A 17,701-nucleotide genomic window follows, 5' to 3' on the forward strand; every position below is an offset into this window, starting at 1 on the left:
ATACTCTCAAAATGGGCAGAAAAAGAGAACTTTCATGTGAAACTCGACAGTCTATTCTTGTTCTTAGAAATGAAGGCTATTCCATGCGAGAAGTTGCCAAGAAACTGAACATTTCCTACAACGGTGTGTACTACTCCTTACAGAGAACAGCACAAACAGGCTCTAACCAGATTAGAAAGAGAAGTGGGAGGCACCGATGCACAACTGTGCAAGAAGACAAGTACATTAGAGTCTCTAGTTTGAGAAATAGACGCCTCACAAGTCCTCAACTGGCAGCTTCATTAAATGGTACCCGCAAAATGCCAGTGTCAACGTCTACAGTGAAGAGGCGACTCTGAGATGCTGGTCTTCTAGGCAGAGTCGCAAAGAAAAAGCCATACCTGAGACTGGCCAATAAAAGGAAAAGATTAATATGGGCAAAAGAACATAGACATTGGACAGAGGAAGATTGGAAAAAAGTCTTATGGACAGACAAATTGAAGTTTGAGGTGTTTGTGAATCACACAGAAGAACATTTGTAAAATGCAAAATGAGTGAAAAGATGCTGGAAGAGTGCCTGATGCCATCTGTCAAGCATGGTGGAGGTAATGTGATGGTCTGGGGCTGCTTTGGTGCTGGTAAAGTGGGAGATTTGTACAAGGTAAAAGGGATTTTGAATAAGGAAGGTTATCACTCCATTTTGCAACGCCATGCCATACCCTGTGGACAGCGCTTGATTGGAGCCAATTTCCTCCTTCAATAGGACAATGACCCAAACCACACCTCCAAATTATGCAAGAACTATTTAGGAAAGAAGCAGGCAGCTGGTATTCTGTCTGTAATGGAGTGGCCAGCGCAGTCACCAGATCTCAACCCCATTGAGCTGTTGTGGGAGCAGCTTAACCGCATGGTACTCAAGAAGTGCTCATCAAGCCAATCCAACTTGTGGGAGGTGCTTCAAGAAGCGTGGGGTGAAATTTCTTCAGATTACCTCAACAAATTAACAGCTAGAATGCCAAAGGTCTGCAATGCTGTAATTGCTGCAAAAGGAGCATTCTTTGAGGAAAGCAAAGTTTGAAGGACAAAATTATTATATAAAATAAAAATCATCATTTCTAACCTTGTCAATGTTCTGTATATTCTATTCATTTTGCAACACATTTGATAAATAAAAGTCAGTTTTCATATAAAACACAAAATTGTCTGGATGACCCCAAACTTTTGAATGGTAGTGTATACAAAATATGGTGCATATGCAACTGCGTACTGTGATGTATGGGTTAAGATGACCAGAATGTGTGTGTGAAACCTTTTCCTAAAATTGGCAGTTTTGATATGGAGGTGTTGAATAATGTTAGGGATGGCATCTGTATGGTGAAATCTCTAAAGAAACGAGTAAAGTATAATGATTGCTTCAACTTGTGGCAACAAGGAAACTGGTTAGAGTGAAAGCAAGTGCACCACCGCCACCATGTGGTAGGGGATAGAGTTACAAACCAGTATAACTAAAAAAAGAATAAAAAAAAAATAAACTGTAACCTATACCCTGTACTAACAAATTTGGAAAGTTTTATTCAGGAAGCAATGATAACCCTACCCTGATCCCTGCCATTTCTCATGCACTCAGCATCCAAGAGGTGGTTGGGACCAGCGAAACTGGTAAGTATGGTTCCATCCATAGTAACAAGACAGTAAGTATCCAGGCTCTAGAAAACACACACACACACGACCATTACAAAGTGGCACAAATAGGGAACAGAGATGGTAACATATGTTTCATCCCTTTTATGGTGTTTATTCCTGTGGATATATATTAGTTATGTAATTCATGTACCAGGTAATCTTCAATCTCTCATATACCCCTAGACACATCATTTGTTTCTAAAAAAAACTTTGCTTAAGTTTGTTGAACACAGAGATATTATATGTATATGTTTGATGTCCATACACTATTTTTGCTATTACTGGAGTTAAGTTTTAGGTATTTTCAAAAGTACCTATATTTAATATGTATTTAAAGCTTCCATGGAGCATTATAACCATAAGCGCTTGTTTGCAGTCTCTCAGAGAGACAACATGTCATTCTGAAAACCCCATACCAAACTGCAACAATAACACAAAAAAAATCACCATTTACTGTTCCTGTGCTGGTTTACTGAAAAGGTTAATTAGCACATGAAAAGCTCTGAGGCTGTCACACTGATAAACAGAATCTGTGGCCTCAGAGACTAACTCATAGTTTTTATTTTTTATTTTTTCTCTTAAGTCAGTACATGTTTAATAGAAATATCTGAATTTAAGGTACCAACAAAAGGAATTGTGTTAACAAAATTGGATGCTTGATGTGTGTGTATGTCATTCAAACCACCATATAAATAGGAAATTATCCTTGGGGAAGGTAATCGCACTAAATATACAGTTTTTGGTATATGCGAATGCTCTCAGCAAGTGATTTTATAGATAGGGAAAATTAGTGTTAGGGACTGCATAAAAGGGAGCAAAATAGTGCACCCCAATTTGGAACATTTTAAAAGCTTATAAGGTCGCAGCAAGAGAAGCGAAAGGATCGCATTTCAGGAGCGGCATTTAAGTGCGAAACTACAATAATTCAATAAGCACAATAGCGAATATCGGGAAGTGAATGAGCCTGTACAACTTCTAGTTTAAACGATACTTAGTGAGTGCATTATTGTGAATAGACAACCCGTTAGGACAATAGGTCGGACACGGGTTGCACCGTTAGGACAACAAGTCGGTCACGGTGGGGTTTCATTTGACGAGCAGCTGGGGACGTGTCTGTATTGGTATTATCATACCTACCTGTGTGTCGAGGAAACCGTTTGGACATAAAGTTGAGGCGCAGGACAGACAGCATGGGAGTCAGGCAGTCACAGTTTGGAGCCAATAATGTATGGAAAGGGGGGTCGGGAATGGTCAATAGACAGTCAACAACAATTTCCTGTACAGTGCCGACAGGTTCAGCTAGGTTTATTGTAGGGATTAAATATGGTGTGGACGCAACTAAATATTGTGAGAAGTGGTCAAAAATGACTCAGGAGTTTGTGAGATCTTTTTACATTGTTGGTACATTTCACAAAGATGTTTTGAAAAAAATGTTAATGATAAAATCTGTAGAATAAGCTTACAAAAATTGCGGCTTAAGCACTGTAAATGTTTAGAAATTTGGCAACATGAACCATGAGGTAGAGAGATAATCCCTATGGTGTTAGAAGACCAGGGTAATATAGGGTTACATCCGGTGAGTACTATTGTGGTCCCTAGTGGTAAAATCAGATAGGGATGGGATTGTACCTATATGTGATATCACAATGCAATGCCTTTGGAGTACAACAGAATTATTATTTAGTAGCTGGCCGATTTTCAGAATCTGCGCATGCGTATGAGTCACAGTGTGTGTGAGCCAGTCACTTCGATCGCGAATCGTGCGCTCGGAGTACACAGACTGAGCGCTACAATGAGTGACAGATAGTGCCGTTTGTGGGTGGTAACAGGGGAAGGTCCAGGAAAATGGGGGAGTGAATGTGTGAACGCAGGCATGTCTGAGCATCAAAACAACGTTATTTGGGCGTGATTAATTAGCATGGAAGCGTCACCTGGTTGTATTTCAGCCTGCAGTGATTGCAGTGCTTGCAGCAGGGTAGGGTCTACCTTAAGGGCTATGAGCTGCTCCAATGTCTCTTGATGTTACTGAAAAATCATACACTTCCTGGAGAAAACATGTGCTAAGAAAAAAAAGTGGGCGTCATTACACTGGTGTGCAATCACTCTGCCGTCTCTCTCTAGGACATAGAGGGGGTCTTTAAGCCTGGCCATGCGATAGCAGAATTTGCATATCCGGCCCCTGATGGCTGCGAACAGGTCTGAATGATCTCCTCTATCCATTGGCCTAGCAGACCAATTGAGCACAACAGGTGCAGCAATCATCACAGGGAGATGTCTCTGTGATGTCTTGAGACTGAAATGAATGAATGTCTGATGTTAACACCCCAATGCGTGACACTGGGGTTATGGATGGAGACTGGGGCGGGCTCCATCCTGAGAACAGGCTAATTAGTACTTGCACCTGTAAGAGGCTGATAAAAGCCTGTCAGGGGTTTTGTCTCAGTGTCTCACTACCTGGGGAAATGTAGGGGTTTTAAAAGACACTGTGATTTACTGACGGTGAGTACTGTGCCTATGTCTATGTTTGAGGTAGGGGCATTAGGTCCTCCGCAGTTAAGAGAGGGATCCTGTTTGTTTAGTTAGAACCCAGATGGGTTAGGATTTTGTTTAAAGATTTATTTTTACTGCAAAATAAATTAGCTTTGGTTAGTTACATGGAAACCCTGGACTGGTGTGCTGTTTCCTGGCTGCTGTGTGTTTAGAAGGGCTTATCTACCCCAGGAGTGGGCACACCTACCATGATCTCCACACAATATATATATATATATATATATATATATATAAATATATTTACACACACACGCACAGAGGCATCACCGGGTCTGGTGACACCTGGTGCGCACTCTACATCCCAGCATCTGAAAAATGGTGCATGACCTAAAATGAAGGGGTGTGGCCTAGCTGGAATTCCCATACACATCACTCCAGGGGCAAGTCCAGCATTCCCTGAGATGCTGGGCTGCCCCCGGAGACTAGTTCATGCACTGTCAGCTCTTCCTCTGTGACAAGAGCCAAGTGCTGCAGTAGAATCTAACACTGCAGCACCCTAAGTCTGCAATTTGGTGTCACCACCTCTGAGGATGACACCTGGTGTGGCCCGCACCCCCATAGTGATGCCACTGCACACACACACACTACGCTTTATTACGAGTAATTATAAGAACATTAAACGATCTACCATATTAACAGTCGCCCGAGAGTATAGTGGAATGTCTAAAAAAGAATAGTTATATAAAATTAACACATATAAAAAAGTAAACCATATATAGAAATTAATATTCTTAAAGGAAAATACAATGTGGGACTTACATTTTCCTTTGCTTCTAGCACAGAATGGTTTCTAAAATTAGGATTCAGTATGATGTCTGTCAGACTTTCCTTCTGACTGTTGTTCATATGTGTTTCCATTGTTTTCTCATTGAATGGGAGCTGTTTGTTGCCCTTGTACCTTAAATTATAAATAAAGGTGAGTGTTACTTTTCCACAATAAAACGTTTTTATTCTGAAACACAAATAAAATAGACATTTCTTTCTTAAAGTAGATAGCTCACATGTTTAAGGCCCTTTCTTTCCAGTAGTGTTTATAGAGAATTTCAGTGCTATTGTGCCTGCCTATGTGCAGAAAATACAATGCATAGTTTAATACATAGATACAAAATGCGGCCACGTGCCATATACCTTACAAAAAAACTCTTCAAAGAAAATAAATCAAAAAGTCACTGAAAACAAGAATGCACCAGGGGCTAAATTTAGTAACGGTCAATTTTTGGTTGATTTTCCACCCCATGACCATAGTACCCTATCCTATTGTAAAATTACCTCCCAACCCTCCATAAGAAATAGCCCTCCTCCAGCGGTAAAAGATCCTAGCTTTATCACTCCTCATCCCCCAAGTCCGATGAGGGGTGATAATGATCAGTGGCAGAGCCACCACCCTCAGTGTCAATGAGCTCCCACTGTTTTAGTGCTGCCCTTCCCATTTGTTACTGTATATATTTCCCACCCCAAGCCAAAAAATGTATTGTGGTGCAGCATAACCCAAGATGACACCCCCACCTGACCCCTAGTACTTCTCCTCCCCTGTTGCATAGGTAGCCCTGTCCCCTCACGTTATTGCAAAGCGCATGTAGCATGTAGCTGATCAGTCTTCTTTGAGCAAGAAGAAGCAGAGGGGCATATATAATATATATATATATATATATATATATATATATTTTAAGTCTCAGAGTGCTGCCTTCTTCACTTACTCTGCATTTGGGGATAACTCTGCACCAGAGCAGTTTACCTGTATGCAAACCCACTTGAGTGCCAGGTTATCAGTTCCAATTTCTATATATTTTTTATTATTTATTTATTACCAGTTATTTATATAGCACACCCATATTCCACAGGGTTTTACAGAGAATATCTGACCATTCACATCAGTCCCTGCCCAGTGGAGCTTACAATCTTTATTCCCTACCACACATGCACACACACACACACATATAAATTAGGGTTAATTTTTGTTGTGGCCCAATTAACCTACTGTGACAAGGTCACTGGCATCATAGTGGAAGGCAGGTATATTTGCCCTAGAATCCTGACCTATGTCTTTTGAAACCTCAGGAAGGTGTTTGTGTTAGGAGTTTTTGGGGTTATTAGCTTCACATGGTTGCAACATCAACTGAAGGTTGAGGAGGCACGGCGGCAACATCAGCTAGAGATTGAGGAAACCCGGCGGCAACAGCACGAGGACCGTGAGGTCCTAAAAGAGGTGGTGCAGCATCTTGCAGCACGACCTGGAAATGCTTTCCCAAATGTTCAAAACAGCTCCATAAGAGCAAGCCATTTCCTCCAAAAATTTACAGAGACTTGTGATGTGGAGGCGTACTTGACTGCCTTTGAGAGGACAGCTGAGCAGGAAAGTTGGCCTAAGGATCAGTGGGCTGGATTGCTGGCCCCCTTTCTCTCCGGCGAGCCTCAAAAAGCATACTTTGACTTAAGCATGGCGGATGCTTTGAACTATGAAAAGCTAAAAGCAGAAATTCTGACTCGCCTGGGAGTTACCTTGTCGGTACGAGCGCAATGTGTGCATCACTGGGTATACTACATGGACAAACCTCCCCGCTCACAAATGCACAACCTAATTCACTTGACCAAAAAATGGTTACAAAATGGTCTCACTAACTGGACCTCAAATGGTTGAAAGAGTTGTCATGGACTGTTACTTGAGGTCCCTGCCCATAGCTTTACGCAACTGGGTGAGCCAAGGGGATCTTAAGATAGCAGACCAGATAATGGAGATTATGGAAAGGTATCTGGTGGCAGAGGAACTGCTGGCTATACCTCAGCGGCCCCTAGATCCACAACAGTGCACTTCGGTGAAACCCGGTAAGACTGTTCCATGGGAAAAGTGTCCTGGGCAGTTAAGAGAACTTAAAACTGAAGAGACTGTGAGTACTCGGTTTAAAGATGGGTCAGTGGTGCCAGAAAAGTCTCACATGCCTAAAAGACTTGACAGTTATGTGATTAAATGTTTTAGGTGTGGTATGCCAGGACATATTGATGCTAATTGTCCAGTTGTTCAAGAACCTATGCAATGTGATGCTGTCTTTGAACGTCGCAGCATGTTTTTCTTTGCCAGGTTAGCCTGTACTGTTACACATTCAACTAAGACAGAAAAACAAATGTGTGAGCTTGTTATGGGAGGTAACCAGGTAATGGCATTGTTGGACTCAGGAAGTGTAATCACCCTTGTGAAAGATGGCTTTGGTAAATGCTTTAAAGGACCAGCGAACCACTGTTGGGGTAACTTGCATACATGGTGACACCTGTTATTATAATACTGCTGAAGTGAATGTTGAGACCTCTTGTGGTTCAGCTGTGGTTAATGTGGGAATCGTCCCTTCCTTAGTACATGAAGTTATAATAGGGAGAGACTTTCCCCATTTTGGAAATTGTGGCAGTTCCGTGTGGACAGAGCCGAACAGTGTAGAGCCAGTAGACCAGTCTGGTGATATGCTGGCTGCAGGTGTGACCCCGGAACCCTCATCCCTTGCCCTGTTGCTAGTATGGCTGGGAAAGTGGTAAATGATGAGGATCAAAGTGAGGTAATTCCTCCAGAGGAGGCAGAGGTGCTAGACAGGGCTGAAAGCATACCTCCCCTTGAAGTGAGAAAGGATTTGTTTGAACAGTTAAAGGACTCCACCTTGATAAGAGCCAGAGAAAATGTGAAAATTGTTAATGGGAACCCGTTAGACCCAGATAGCAGGATTATGTTTCCACACATGGCCCTTAACAATGAGCTCTTGTATCAAGTGACAAAAAAGGGTGAGGATGTGGTAGAACAGCTTGTTGTTCCCCAAAAATATAGAAGGTTTTTGATGAACAGGCTTCCAAAATGATTGACTCTTTTAGAAGGAGTGGTTACAAAGATAATATAATCATGAAATGTTTGGAAGCTGCTGAAAGTACAGAAAGGGATGATCTATTGATCCCCAAACTAAAACCTCAGAAAGACAGCAAATACCAATGGGTTTTTATCACCAATTATACTTCTCAATATAAAGAAATTGAAAAAATTATGGAAAAACATTGGTCAATAATAAAAAAGACCCAATTATAGGTAAACATATTCCCTTAAAACCTGTACATATATATAGGAAAGCTCCTAATTTGAAAAGGAAATTGGTGAATAGTGCACATTTAGAAAAAGAGATTAATAACACACAAATAAAATCAATAGGTTTTTTTAGGTGTGGTTTATGTATAGGCTGTAGAAATATAAAGAAATTATATGAATATAAAAAAATCTTGAGATTAATGGCAAAAGAGGAAATTAAATATATATTTAATTGCCAAACACTTTCACCTATGGGTCTCAACGAAGATTTTGAGGTAAAATGGTTCCTTTGAAGTATATTAGATCCTATACAGTGCCCATATTATACCATTCTGCTCACCAATGGGAGTGTTTAGTGTACACCTTTATCTCTGTGTTTTAATGCATTCGCACTTTAATCATGCAATTAGTGTAATTCATTAACACCTTATGTCAATATCTTTTTAGTGTGTTTTTATCTTTTTGCCACATATCCCCTAAAGGTCTATATGTCACCATTTTCAATTGATAGTTCCTTTTATCCTTTTTGATATTATTTTTACATTTTTCTGTTTTGACCCATTTATTGTCGCACATTTATTTAGATCTATTTTATGGAATTTATTCTTACATTTTAACCATTTATTATGATAATTTATTATAGCACTTTAAGTCATATTTTGTTTATATGCATGGCTATTTATGCTATTTTTATGTCTAGATTATCACACCCTAATATCGGGAACTTAACATCTCTAGCAATAGCAAATGGCTTACTATTGCATTTCTGGAATATTTTACAAAAGATCTAATATTTCTTGAACATTGCGGTCAGCCAATTTTTTTTGTGGTCGATGAGGACTGTCTATACGATCAAAGGGGAAGCACCATGTGACCGCACGCATGAGGCCGATGAGGACTGTCTATCCGACCAACGGGGAAGCACCACGTGACCGCACACAGGGGGATAACAAGGGACGGCTTTGAAAAAAGGAATGCCGTGCATTCAGATGCCGGCGACGTCATACCCGGGATTTTGGCAGTGCTGGAGCCACGTGGAGAACCGTGGCTGCGATCTGGATGGATTATATGTCAACACAGCGGGGACAAATATACAGATGATCTATACATATTATAGGATTGTTTCTTTCACTACTGGTAATGATCAGCTTTATTGAGGAGGGTATTTAGAACCCAGTAAATCAGTGAGGTCCCATGCACCTTGAAAAAGATCACGTTTACTGATCAAAACGCGTTGGTGGAGGGACCTTTTTGAACATGGTATGGACTGATTTACCCTTGCATTACCTTTTGTTCTGGAATTACCTGATTTGAGTCAGTTTGGGTGGAGAATCCTGATACTCCACTATACTGTATTTGAGTCCATATACACCAACTTTTGTCCAGCATTAGTTCTGCAAGAACAATTATCCTCTGTCTTCATATTAATTTTTTTTAACATATATCTGTATAAATAAATATATATTTTTATTCTGATATATGGCCCATTCCCTTTTCTTTTCATGTTAATACCTATGTGAAGGGAGGAGGACCTTTTGATGGTGAAAATATAAAAAGTTTTTTGGAGGGGATAAAGAAACCGTGATGAGAACATAGCATTCAAACTAATTGTGAGTGGAGGTACGCACTATTATCCTGTTCAATTGTTGAAGTACTTGCTGGGGAAGTATTTGGAAAAGCTACCTTTGTATGCATTCAGAACTCCTACCATATGTGGCTCTAACAAATACATTTTAAACGGACTTTGTGACCTATATACTGATTAACAATATTTGTTCAGAAAATACCCTGATTTTTTGTTCTATTTTGTCTTGTTTTTCTTTTTATATTGTGAAATATATCTCACATGAGTTGAAGCCCGAAGTGACCATAAGGTGGACATCTACTCTTTTGTACCAAGAAAACACAAGGAGTCTAAGTATTACTGTATAATTGACAAAACCAGCACCGAACATCTGTTCTAAAATATTATTTTCAATTGTATGTTATTTTATTAGAGTGTGGTGATGCTCTTTTTTTAGAACGGTGAATAAGGCTGCAGGTCTTTTATGCGCACCTGTTAAAGGATCACAATCTTTTGTTTTAAGCTGTATTGGACCTTGCTCATGGTCATATCACCGCAGGACACCTAGGGGCTGAAAAGACCCTAGAAAGGGTTTTGCAGCGGTTCTTTTGGCCGGGGTGTATAAAGATGTGTCTGAATTCTGTTCTTCCTGCCCTGAGTGCCAGTATCATGCACCTAGACCCCATTTCAAGAGTCCTCTAGTGTCCATGTCTGTTACAGAGGTCCCATTTGAATGGATAGCCATGGATTTGGTTGTGCCCTTGCTAAATTCTACTTGGGGACATCAGAATATCCTCGTAATAGTGGATTATGCTACTCAATATCCTGAGGCAATCCCTTTGCATAATATGTCATTGAAGGGTATAGCTAGAGAGCTGGTGCACATTTTCAGCAGGGTGGAAATACCAAAAGAAATTTTAACTGACCAAGGTACCCCCTTTATGTCTAGAATTATGAAGGAGTTGTGCAAATTGTTTAGAGTTACTCACTTGAGAACCTCCGTTCAACCATCCTCAAATGCATGTATTGGTCGAGAGATTCAACAAAACTTTGAAAGTATGCTAAAAAAGGTTGTTGACAAGGATGGGAAAAACTGGGATTATTTATTGCCATATTTGATGATGTCTATTAGAGAAGTACCACAGTCTTCCACAGGATTCTCTCCTTTTGATCTGTTGTATGGAAGACATCCCAGAGGGTTGCTAGATGTTGCTAAGGAGACATGGGAAGGACAACCCACACCCTATAAAAGTGTAATTGAACATGTGTCTCAGATGCGTGATAGGATTGTGGCCGTGGTGCCCATTGTAAAAGAACATATGGAGAAGGCCCAACAAGCCCAACAGAGAGTGTATAACCAGAATGCTCGGGTATGTACATTTTCCCCTAGGGACAGAGTGCTTGTTTTGATACCCACAGTGGAAAGCAAGTTTTTGGCTAAATGGCAAGGTTCGTATGAAATCAGGGAGAAAGTGGGTGAGGTTAGTTATAAAGTATACCAACCAGGTAAGAGGAAGCCTGAATAAATTTACCATGTCAACCTTAACAAACCCTGGAAAGATAGGTTAGCTCTGTTAGCTAAACCAAGCCCACAAGTAGCATCAGTCCCTTTGGCTCCAGAAGTAAAAGTGTCCGAAACCCTGTCAGCCGCTCAAAAGAATGAGGCTAAGGAGTTGCTTATTAGGAACAGAGATTTGTTTTCAGCACAGCCCGGCTGCACAGCCATAATAAAGCATGATATCATTACAGAGCCAGGAGTTAAGTTCAATCTAAAGTCATATAGAATTCCTGAAGCACAGCGTGAGGCTGTCTCTAAAGAGGTTAAGAATATGCTTGGTGTCATCGAGGATTCTAATAGTGAGTGGTCCAGTCCCATAGTTCTGATTTTGAAGTCTGATGGCAGGTTACGCTTCTGTAACGATTTTCGTAAGTTAAATGCATTTTCCAAATTTGAAGCATATCCCATGCCACATGTGGACGGGTTGATAGAGAGGCTAGGGACAACTAAATATCTCACCACACTGGAACTGACAAAGGGTTATTGGCAAATACCATTAACTCATAGGGCAAAAGAATAAACAGCCTTTTCTGTTCCAGAATGGCTATTCCAGTATAGGATGTTGCCTTTTGGGTTGCATGGGGCCCCAGCAACCTTCCAACGTACAATGGATATCATTTTGAAACCCCACAGACAGTATGCAGCGGCCTATCTGGACGATGTGGTAATCCACAGTCCAGACTGGGAATCTCACTTAGTCAGAGTACAGACAGTACTGGACTCAATTAGGAAGGCTGGCCTAACAGCCAACCCTATAAATGCCTTGAAATGGAAGAGGTTCAATAATTGGGGTACACCATAGGGAGAGACTTGATTAAGCCCTAGTCAAACAAAATTGAAGCCATACAAAACTGGCCCCATCCCATAAACAAAAAACAAGTTAGAGCTTTTTTATGGATCACTGGGTACTACAGACGGTTTATCCCAAATTTTGCCACCACAGCGGTGCCACTAACAGACCTTACAAAAGGGAAACAGTCTAATTTGGTGAAATGGGGCCCTGAGGCTGAAGAAGCATTTCAGGCATTGAAAGTGGCTTTGTGATCACAACTGCTGTTGAGAACACCAGACTTTTTTCAAGAGTTTGTGGTTCAGACGGATGCCACAGAGGTACAGATGTGCCCAGCTAGTTTGTTGTTCATGGCGTGGCGTTCAGCACTCTGAGTCGTGACATCGAACGTTACGTGATGGCTGGACTTGTGGCGTGATACGCTATGGCACGTAATACAGTGCTTAACTGCTGGGTGGCGAGTGCTCCACTGTTGTAATTTGTACTGAATGCCACACTGTTAAAATTATTAAAAACAGCAGTGGGTTGGTGGGGTGCACAAGGATGAGTCCGCTCTGTGCGGTTCTCAACATGGCTGGAGTGTGGGCTAGTGGTTAGGTGATCGCTTTGCAACAATGATGGTCCTGGGTTCGAGCCCTGGAAAATATTTTTTTTTTTTTGCCACTGTCGGCTCTGGACACTATAGTGAAACTACTGTAGCAGTGTTTTACTGTAATACTGTATTGTTGTTGTTTAAAAGGCTGCTTAAAAGTAAGACATTACAAACTGATGTGAGTGCAAACTTGCGTCAATGTCTGCGCTGTGGTGGCTGTCAGCTCCGATAGGTTGCAATGGGATTTCTTGTGCATGCCCAGTGGAGGGGTTACAATGGGATCTATGGTGCCAAACCATACGCCATGTAGCGCTATGAATGGGCTCTGTTTGAGAGAGAGGTCATGAGAGAGAGGTCTCTCTATTACAAACTGTGCAAAATAGCGTCTATTTCGATGCTGTCCTAAATTTGGACACTATAGTGATTTCATGAGTTCAGTAACTGATAGTGAGCTCTGTATGAGAAAGAGGCTTCTGTATTGCAAACTGGCTGTGTGTTTAAATCGCAAACTTGCGTCAAACCAAGCACGGCGCTGTGGTGGCTGTCAGCCATCTCTGAGGGGTTAGAAATGTGTAGGAGGGTTGCGATGGGATTTCTGGTGCATGCCCAGTGGGTCGGGAGTCATACACAGTGCATCAGGCCCCTTCCCCCAAAGCAAGTAAGAGCCTTTCATTACCATAATAAAAGATGCTTTGTTAATCCATTTACTGTAAGCAGTCAGCTCTGCCCTTGTGTTCTGAAAAAGGCTACGAATAGTGACCATTGCCAAGGACACCATCCCCCATCTGCTAGGACAACTAGTGTGCCACTATAAATGTGTCTGTACTGTACAGTATATTAATAACTTACGCTGCGGTTGAATTTGCACTCTTGCGCCACTCTCTACGCTGTCCCAGAATTGGGTTGGACACAATAGTGATTTCATGACTTCAGAAACTGGTAGTGAATGGGCTCTGTATGAGAGAGGTCTTTCTATTACAAACTGCGCAAAATAGCGTCTATTTTGATGCTGTCCTAGATTTGGACATTATAGTGATTTCATGAGTTCAGTAACGGATAGTGAGCTCTGTATGAGAAAGAGGCTCTGTTTTGCAAACTGGCTGTGCGTTTAAATCGCAAACTTGCGTCAACCCAAGCACGGCGCTGTTGTGGCTGCCAGCCATCTCCGAGGGGTTAGAAATGTGTAGGAGGGTTGCGATGGGATTTCTGGCGCATGCCCAGTGGGTCGGGAGTCATACACAGTGCATCAGGCCCCTTCCCCCAAAGCAAGCAAGAGCCTCTCATTACCATAATAAAATATGCTTTGTTAATCCATTTACTGTAAGCAGTCAGCTCTGCCCTTGTGTTCTGAAAAAGGCTTCAATCCCGTGATGGCCACACTGCTTTGCCACTACAGTTATGACTAGAATATTCAGGGGGCCTGTGACATCACACCCACGTGACCCGGCATGAAAGGGTGAGGTGCGGGGATGCTAAGGGGGGACCAAAAGTGGTCCCTTGCGGGTTTTCTACGCCAGCCATAACGAGTGAATGTGCATTGTGCGTCACTGTGGTTGTTACAAATGTCTACTATGGTTATTATTAGAGGTATTCAATTTGGAGCTTTAAGTCCGGATCGGCGTTAAGTTAACGCGGATGACGTCATTTTCGCCAGTTTTGCTTTTACACCTAATTCAATTTGAAAACTTTTCCCCGATCGCGGAAAGTTAACGCAATAGGTGGAAAAGTATCGCTTAACAGGGGACCAAAAGTGTCCCCTCGCGGTCTCGCTATGCTCGCCACAGCGGTTACGTGGTTAGCCATACTGTAGGATCTAGCATCAACCTTGCCACTACAGTGCACCACAGATGTCTGCCGTAATGAGTGAATTAGCGTTGTCGTGCTGCGTCGTACGTTATCCGTCGTGCGTCATGCGTCACTGGCTATTGAAAATGGCTACTGTAAGGGCGAGGAGGTTCAGGCCTCGCCTAGAAAGGATTAGGAGGTGTATCCGGTGCAGTAAGTACAGTATTGCTGTATACAGTATACTGTACAATAACAAATATAATGCACGACTCTGACATACTCTACAGTACAGTACACTGCACTGTAGGGTGTTGGATACTACAGTATCTGACGATGACTGACAGTTGTTACCACACATGACTGGCAGACATTTGATTGACAGGGTGATTAAATCTACAGTACTGTACATGGACTAAAGGGCGACACACTATTGGTCGACATGGCTTGTTTGTATAATAAAGAAAGTGCTAAGGTGCCAGCCAATCAGCTCCCAACTGTCATCTCACAGGCTGTGTTTGAAAAATTAAAGTTGGGAGCTGATTGGCTGGTATCTTATCACTTCTCACTCTGTCTCCTAACACTGCTTAGTACAGTAAATACTATAGACCCCCTAAAATTTTTTAAAAGCCAGGGTTTGCCTACAGTATACAGTAGCATCCAAAATATGCAAAGGCCAGCAATTCTGGCAGCAGGGTGCCAATCCGATCAGTATACTGTATTGGTTTGTATTTTGATAATGGTCAATAGCTAATTCCCTAAGGCCATCTACAGTACTGTACCGTAATCCCTCTCCAATTTGGAATAGAGGACTGAACTCTTGTTTTCAAATTCTCCTTAATGACGACGTGTATTTTTCCCCACAGGGCGAGAAGCCCTCCTGCCCATGCAGCACCACCACCATCACCATTACCGCCAGCAGCCAGGCCCAGTGGGCTGAATTGTCTGAGTAAGTACACACTACTGTACATTGTTCTCTCTCTTTCTTTCTTTCTCTCTCTCTCTCTCTCTCATTTGTGTGTTTGTTTTTGGTGTTATGGAGTATCTGGTCAAGATTTGTACAGTTTATTTGTTTCAAAATGGTTTTGAGGGAAACTGACGGTACAGTGTTATTTTTCCACAGTGCTACCTCCACCACCACCACCTTCATCAGCCTCCTCAAATGACAATGGTAATGTTTAAAACAGTTACAGTATGGACACACTAGTGTCATGCTACAGTACATAGTTTTTTTCTTGTACTGTACACACAGACACCACATTTTTTTATACAGTACTGTATCTCTCTCCTTTTTTTCCTTGTCAGTCTCTCTCGACCTCTCTTTTACTCTCTCTTTATCTCTCTCCCTCCCTCTCTCTCTCTCTTTTTCTCTTTCTCCCTTTCTTTCTCTCTCCCTCTGTTTTTTTCTTTCTCTCTCTGTTTTTCTCTCTCTCTCTTTTTCTCTCTCTCTCTCTCTCTCTCTCTCTCTCTCTCTCAACACATCTACAACCTCTACACAATAATTGTTTCTGTACTTGTGTCTTTTAGTAGAAAACATTGAAGTGCCTCAGCCCTCCCCAGCCCTTTTTTAAGTACTGTACCGTACACTACTATACTGTACATTTTCTTCTACTGTTTCGCTTCCCTTTTTTTTCCTTTTCACAGTGTCTCTCTTTTCTGTACTAGTGTTTAACAGTAACATTATTTTTTTCAACAGTATCACCAATCTTAGGGCCTCTACCTGGCCCCAGTGGCCTCACCTGGCCATGTAAGTACACTACACCACATTTTTTTCTACAGTATTGTATCTCTCTCCATTTTTTCCCTTGTCAATCTCTCTCTCTCTCTTCTCTCTCTCTCTCTCTCTCTCTCTCTCTCTCTCTCAATCTCTCTTTCTCCCTTTCTTTCTCTCCCTCTCTCTGTTTTTCTCTCTCTTTATCTCTCTCTCTCTCTCCTTTTCTCTCTTTATTCTCTCTCTCTTTCTCTCTCTCTCTCAATCTCTCTCTCTGTTTCTCTCTCTCTTTCAACACATCTCCAACCTCTTCTCCAAACACAATAATTGTTTCTTCTGTACTTGTGTCTTTTAGTAGAAGTCATTGAAGGGCCTCAGCCCTCCCCAGCCCTTTTTTAAGTACTGTACCGTACACTACTATACTGTACATTTTCTTCTACTGTTTCGCTTCCCTTTTTTTTCCTTTTCACAGTGTCTCTCTTTTCTGTACTTGTGTTTAACCTTAACATTTTTTTTTCAACAGTATCACCAACCTTAGGGCCTCTACCTGGCCCCAGTGGCCTCACCTGGCCGCGTAAGTACACTACACCACATTTTTTTCTACAGTACTGTACTGTATCTCTCTCCATTTTGTCCCTTGTCAATCTCTTTCTATCTTTCTCTCTTTCTCTCTCTCTCTCAATCTCTCTTTTTCTCTTTCTCCCTTTCTTTCTCTCTCCCTCTGTTTTTCTCTCTCTCTCTCTCTTTCTCTCTCTCTTTCTCTCTTCATTTCATTTTCCGCTCTCTCTCTTTATCTCTCTTTTTTTCTCTTTGTCCCTCTCCCTCTCTTTTTCTCTCTTCATTTCATTTTCCACTCTCTCTTTATCTCTCTCTTTTTCTCTTTCTCCCTTTCTTTCTTTCTCTCTCCCTCTCTTTTTCTCTTTCTCTCTATCTTTTTCTCTCTCTCTCTCTTCTCTTTCTCTCTCTCTCTCTCTTCTCTTTCTCTCTCTCTCTCTTTTTCTCTCTCTCTTTTGCTCTTTCTCCCTTTCTTTCTCTCTCCCTCTCTCCCTCTGTTTTTCTCTTTCTCTCTTTCTCTCTCTGTTTCTCTCACTCTCTGTTCTACTCTATCTTTCTCTCTCTCTCTCTTTCTCTCTCTCTCAACACATATCCAACCTCTTCTCCATACACAATAATTGTTTCTGTCCTTGTGTCTTTTAGTAGAAGACATTGAAGAGCCTCAGCCCTCCCCAGCCGTTTGTAAGTACTGTACCGTAGACTACTATACTGTACATTTTCTTCTACTGTTTCGCTCCCCTTTTTTTTCCTTTTCACAGTGACTCTCTTTTCTGTACTTGTGTAACAGTAACATTATATTTTTTTCAACAGTATCATCAACAGAAGGGTCTGTACCTGGCCCCAGTGGCCTCACCTGGCCACGTAAGTACACTACACCACATTT

At 41.6% G+C, this 17,701-nt stretch overlaps 1 protein-coding gene across 2 annotated transcripts in view; it reads right to left on the reverse strand.

Annotated features, from left to right (window-relative positions):
• Positions 1–17,701, reverse strand: part of LOC148501326 (uncharacterized) — a 667,086-nt gene that overhangs the window by 84,394 nt on the left and 564,991 nt on the right. For both annotated transcript variants that reach the window (XM_088450637.1, XM_088450636.1), the window contains exon 20: positions 4,972–5,110. In XM_088450637.1, the coding sequence (XP_088306763.1) occupies positions 4,972–5,110 (139 nt within the window). The remainder of the gene's footprint in view (positions 1–4,971; positions 5,111–17,701) is intronic.

The sequence above is a fragment of the Taudactylus pleione genome, unplaced genomic scaffold (genome assembly GCF_031769625.1).
Source record: "Taudactylus pleione unplaced genomic scaffold, aTauple2 ptg000520l, whole genome shotgun sequence".
Taxonomy (NCBI): Eukaryota; Metazoa; Chordata; class Amphibia; order Anura; family Myobatrachidae; genus Taudactylus; species Taudactylus pleione.